Below are 2,477 nucleotides of genomic sequence, written 5' to 3' on the forward strand. Positions count from 1 at the left end.
CACGGAGGCCTCAGCCCTGCTCCCCAGCACCAGGCTCGGACAAACGCCCCCTTCTTGGACTGCTCCCCTGCCTCTGGGCCTCGGCTTCCTCGTGTGAGCAGCGGCGGTGACCACGGTGCCCCTCACAGGGGAGAATTCAACAAGAGGACGCGGACACCCTGGGGGAGCCTGACGGCAAGTGCTGGGGAGCAGAGGGCCGGGGGGCCGCAGAGCTGGAGGCTGGACCCGCCCAAACCCCTTTCTGCCTCCTGCGGGTCTGGGGCGGGCTGGCAGGGCTGGCAGGGCTGGCGGACAGGGACGCGGCCCGACCCCGGAGACGCCAGCTCGGCAGCCCGGGCCGCCACTCACGTCACGTTGGTGGCCACGCAGGAGCGGAACACGGCCCGCAGCTGGCTGTGCGAGAAGAGCGCGGTGACCTGGAACGCGGGCGGGACGGCGGGTCAGCCCGGAGCCTCGGGCCCCTGCAGCCGGGCAGAGCACAGGCCCCGCGCCCCAGAGACCAGAGTTCGAATCCCGGCGCTGCCCCCACCTCCTGGGGCACCGCCAGCCCCCCACCCGCAACAGGGACAGGGCCGGAGGGGCGAGAGCCCCACCTTGTCCTGGACGTCCCACAGCAGGGCCTGGGGCGCTGAGGCCGCGGGGCCTGGGCTGCCGGCGTCACGGTGGACGATGCGGAAGTCAATCTGGTACTCGTGCTGGGTGGGCGAACCCTGGGGTGCGAAGCCTGGAGCCACCCAGGGGAGGAAAACAGGCGGAGACGCTTGGCCTTTAGGGCCTCGGGGGCCACGTCAGAGCCCCCCAGAAGGAGAGCCTTATGCCGAGGGCTCCTCACGGCGAGTCGCCCCAGAGGGAGAAGCGCTGGAGCCTGCCAGTCTCCCCAGCTGAGCACTGCTGCGCTCCGCGGCTCCTGCGTCCTGGAGAGCTCGTCACCCTGTTCTTCTCCTGGGAAACTCCTATCCCTGCTCAGGAACCCAGTGCCGGGGACCTGTCCATCTGCTCACACGCCCCGATGCCCAGCACAGGGCTGGGCCTCCTCTTCCAGGCAGCCTTCCGTGACTGCCTCTCTTCTGTGTCCCACAGCACCCGGGCTCTGCATGGCCTCTGCCCTCCCGTGCTCCTGTGAACTCCATCTCACTGAGCGCTAGCTTTGCAGAGGTAAAAGCTGTGTCTTCTGGCCCTCCCTGGGGGCGCAGCGGGTTAAAGCTCAGCACTGAGAAGCTAAAGCCACTTCCACATGAGTTCGATTCCCGCCTGCCCCGGAGGTGACCCCAGGGCGCGGCAGACCTCTCCTGACCCGCCCGCGGCTCCCCTCAGCAGTGGACTTCACCTGCTTCTTCTGCTCCCCGCCATGTCTCTGGTGAAGCCTCTCACCATCCCTGCACCTGTGGCCTGTACCCAATTCTGTATCCATAAATAAATAAATCTTAAAAAAAAAAAGCTGTGTTTTCTACCTCCACACCACACATGGCTGGGGACGGAGTGGTCACACATGCTTGTTGAATGAATACACGAACTGCAGCGAATGCCCAAGTACAGGGACCAAGATACCTACACTCACTCACTCACTCGTAATAAGAACTGAGGGTGCAGTGCTAAGGAGACAGACCCTGACGTCACAGAGCTCACAGTGGGGCCGGGGAGCTGGGTAATTAGACACGTCGTTGCAGCCACGTGCGGCAATCGCTGGCTTGGCCCCACACCTGGAAGCCGGGAGCACGTGCAGCAGGCCCTGGCGCCCTTAGGACCACCACCGTGTGGGACTGTGCGAGTCTCGGGGGTCTACGGGGGCCTCCTGGGCATTGGGGGGTGTTGGTGACACCCGGCTTCTCCCCAGGTGCAGGGGAGGTGCAGACTCCCTGGATAAGAGCCCTGACAGAGGCGGGAGAACCTGGGACTCCGTCCTAAGAGATGCTGGGGCCAGACATTTGGGTTCTGGATTAAAATGTAGCATGCAAAGTTGGCCCGAGAAATGCACGGTATTCGCCTGCAATGACAGGTGAATGTGTGGGGAGGTGGTCCCCGACAGAGCGTAGGGGTGCAGGGGGGCCCCGAGGGAGCGTGAGCACGAGCTCGGCGCGGCCATTACCGTCCACGGAGAGGCTGCCCCTGACGAGGCTGTAGCGGCCCATCCGGGCGGCGCCCAGTGTCAGCTGGCTCAGCTCCCAGTACAGCCGCTCTCTGTCCAGTTGGAAGCCCGCAGAGTCGTACGTACAGGTGACGTCCACGCGGGTGGCGGCTCCGTCCTCCTCTGGCCTGAGGGGAGAGGGACGCAGGGCTCCCGAAAGCTCCCGGGAAGAGCGGGCTGGGGACCAGAGGAGGAAGGAGCCAGCGGGTCAGGCGCCCTGAGACGGGAGCGGCGCGAGGTCTCACCGCAGGGCGGCCCGCCTGCAGCCTGTGTAGAAGGGGCCCAGGCTGCTCTTCCGCAACAAAGGTCCCAGCTGGAGGAAGAGGGGCAGCGGGTGACGGGCGGCCGGGGC

The 2,477-nt window shown here is 66.0% G+C and overlaps 1 protein-coding gene across 1 annotated transcript in view; it reads right to left on the minus strand.

The window, feature by feature from the left end:
• LOC101634869 (mucin-16) overlaps positions 1-2,477 on the minus strand; it is a 45,818-nt gene that overhangs the window by 8,708 nt on the left and 34,633 nt on the right. Inside the window, exons 21-24 of the mRNA XM_012729458.1 lie at positions 2,371-2,438; positions 2,087-2,253; positions 594-724; positions 349-416 (exon numbers count right to left, since the gene is read on the minus strand). Of these exons, the coding sequence (XP_012584912.1) occupies positions 349-416; positions 594-724; positions 2,087-2,253; positions 2,371-2,438 (434 nt within the window). The remainder of the gene's footprint in view (positions 1-348; positions 417-593; positions 725-2,086; positions 2,254-2,370; positions 2,439-2,477) is intronic.

The sequence above is a fragment of the Condylura cristata genome, unplaced genomic scaffold, assembly GCF_000260355.1.
Source record: "Condylura cristata isolate star-nosed mole 26May11 unplaced genomic scaffold, ConCri1.0 scaffold00025, whole genome shotgun sequence".
NCBI classification, from domain to species: domain Eukaryota; kingdom Metazoa; phylum Chordata; class Mammalia; order Eulipotyphla; family Talpidae; genus Condylura; species Condylura cristata.